The sequence below is a fragment of the Gavialis gangeticus genome, unplaced genomic scaffold (assembly GCF_001723915.1).
Source record: "Gavialis gangeticus isolate Ggan-Ray unplaced genomic scaffold, GavGan_comp1, whole genome shotgun sequence".
NCBI lineage: Eukaryota > Metazoa > Chordata > Crocodylia > Gavialidae > Gavialis > Gavialis gangeticus.
In genome coordinates this window covers 163571243-163573501 of record NW_017729024.1, presented here as the reverse complement: position 1 = coordinate 163573501, position 2259 = coordinate 163571243, and the positions used below count along the sequence as shown (strand labels likewise).

The 2259-nt window shown below is 57.7% G+C and overlaps 2 protein-coding genes across 2 annotated transcripts in view; both read right to left on the bottom strand.

Moving 5' to 3' along the window:
* LOC109297923 (unconventional myosin-X-like) overlaps nucleotides 1–2233 on the bottom strand; it is a 27352-nt gene extending 25119 nt beyond the window's left edge. The window contains exons 1-3 of the mRNA XM_019518006.1: nucleotides 1956–2233; nucleotides 756–841; nucleotides 562–609 (exon numbers count right to left, since the gene is read on the bottom strand). Coding sequence (XP_019373551.1) covers nucleotides 562–609; nucleotides 756–841; nucleotides 1956–2057 — 236 coding nt within the window. The 5' untranslated portion in view covers nucleotides 2058–2233. The remainder of the gene's footprint in view (nucleotides 1–561; nucleotides 610–755; nucleotides 842–1955) is intronic.
* Nucleotides 2101–2259, bottom strand: part of LOC109298146 (myosin-IIIb-like) — a 34231-nt gene continuing 34072 nt past the window's right edge. The window contains exon 19 of the mRNA XM_019518281.1: nucleotides 2101–2121. Coding sequence (XP_019373826.1) covers nucleotides 2101–2121 — 21 coding nt within the window. The remainder of the gene's footprint in view (nucleotides 2122–2259) is intronic.

The following is a 2259-nucleotide window of genomic DNA, read 5'->3' as shown; positions in this document are numbered from 1 at the left end:
ACCTGTTTATTCGCTTCGCTCGGTGGTCTGGGCTGGGCTGGGCTGTGTGGGGCTGGCAGACACCTCCTAAGGCAGGATCAGCCCTGTCCAAACGAGCCCAAACTCACTGTCCAACCTCTGAGCAAAACTAATCACCAGCCCAGACCTAACACCCTAATCTGCCACAGGTAAAGCAGTCCATCTCATTTGCTGCTGCTTGCCCAATGGGGCTGCAGTTGCTTCCCTCTCACCTGTCTGAGGCTCTATACTGTGGGCCTATAGCTGTGGGGCTAGCTCACAAGCAATTAGCTGCAGTCCCTCCACCTGGCTGCTTATTGCCCTGTAGCTAACCCTTGCTCCACTACCTGCCTCTGACTGCAGGCTCTACTCTGCTGCCCTTTTCTCTCAAAGTAACCAGGTCTTCTGACTCTTGTGCCAGGCCCCTCCACCCAGTCCTTCCTACCCAGTTCCCCTACCACAGGCCACCCAGCAGCACAATGCAGCAAAGTCTGTCTGGCAAGGCTCGTTCTTCAGAAAGCCCCAGTTCTGTTGGTGACCTGCAGGTAATAGCCAAGTCCTTACCTCTCCTTCGAAAGAGCAGCATCTGGCTTGATCAGGAGGATTCGGTACCTGCCACAAACAATCCTGTGAGATGCAAACCCCTGACTCCCTGGGCCAATTCAGTAGCACAGCAAGGAGGGTGGTGGATCTGTGTCCCCCGCCTTCATACTCAGAACAAAGATAATTAATTTCCCTCCCCCATGGCACCAACGCACTTTTGTGCAAACTCTTCAAAGGACGGTCGCCAGGAGAAGCCCTCTCGCCGGATGCGGATGGTCTCGAGCAGCCCATTGTACCTGAGCTGAGGAAGAGCACAGCATGGGTCAGAAACCCACGGGGCCAAGCCCCAGTGGGCTGTGACCAGGTTTGGGTTCCTGCAGAGCCAGCCTGGAGCATCACTCTCCACAATGCAGCATCCCTGGTGTGACAGTGTCCAGCTATTCTGGGTGCATCGCTTTGGAAGAGGTGGGAGGTTGAGAGCCCTCCACGGCCCACCCTCAGGTGAAGCTCGGTTTTCCAGCTGGAGCCTCTCTAGTGGCTGCTCCCAGCCCCAGTTTGTTAGGCCTCTGCCCATCAGACCAAGAGTCCTCAGCCTTCAGATCTGCTGTTTGTCAGGTGCCCTGAGATGGGAACCAGTCACCTCTGAACCTCATGTTGTGTAAAAGGAACAGATGGGACTTCCTGACCCTCCCATGCCAGGGCAGGCTCCAGGCCTGGAAGTGTTATGCTACTTCTCTCTAAACTGTCTTGAACTTCTCCAGTTTCCTCTCAGACGTGGAGTCACCAGACTGGGCTGTGGCCCAGGAATGGCCTCATCAGTGCAGTGCCTGAGGGGACCCTTCACCCTATGCCCAGTGCATCTCACCAGGGCTTAATGCAGCTGCAGCAGCCAAGGCACTGTGCTAGAGGCTTGTGCCCTGCCACTTTCTAGCACCCTCCCCAGGCCCCAGCACAGCTGCTGCTTCCCAATGCAGCCCCTGCACATTCCCCTTGGCTACACAACCCCAATCTTGCTGTATCACTGTGTCCTTCTTTGATGCAATTACCCCAGCCACCCAGCCTTCCCCACATAACCAACCCAACAGGCAACCCACAGCCTTGGCCTGGATGCTGCACCCCCAGGACTTGTGCACCAGGGTACACAATAGGGCATGAGGGGCTACGGGTGTGAACTCGTGCTCAGCAAGGCAGGTCTCCCCTTTCCTGTGCTCAGGGGTCATGAACCCTGGGCTTCACACTTGGAGATTGTCAAGCACTGGAAGCTTGTAGAGAGCTTCCCTGCTCCAACCAGCATCCAATGTCCCTGCTGCCCAGCCAGCTGGTCTCTTCCCCTCCCCACCAGGAGTCTGGCCTGCTCCAGGCCCAATCCCCACTCTGCCCTGCCCTGCCTTGCAGTGAAATGGCCCCACCCTCACCTGCTGCAGCAACACCTGGCTGTCAACCACACCTGGCTCCTTCCGGCTGTTGGGCTTGACACAGCGCACAAAGTGCGGGGTGGCAGAGTACATGCGCTCCATGAGGACAGACAGCGAGTGCTGCAGGGGCAGAGACAGGTCAGCATCACCCCAGGCTGAGGAATGACTACCAACACCTCCCAGATGCCTGGGTCCTCTCAGTGCCACCTCCCTCCTGCAGCGCCCGCTGGCTGCAGCAGTGCCACCTCCCTCCCCACAGTGGTGACCAGGACACCACACAACAGCCTGGGCTTGGAGCTTGGGC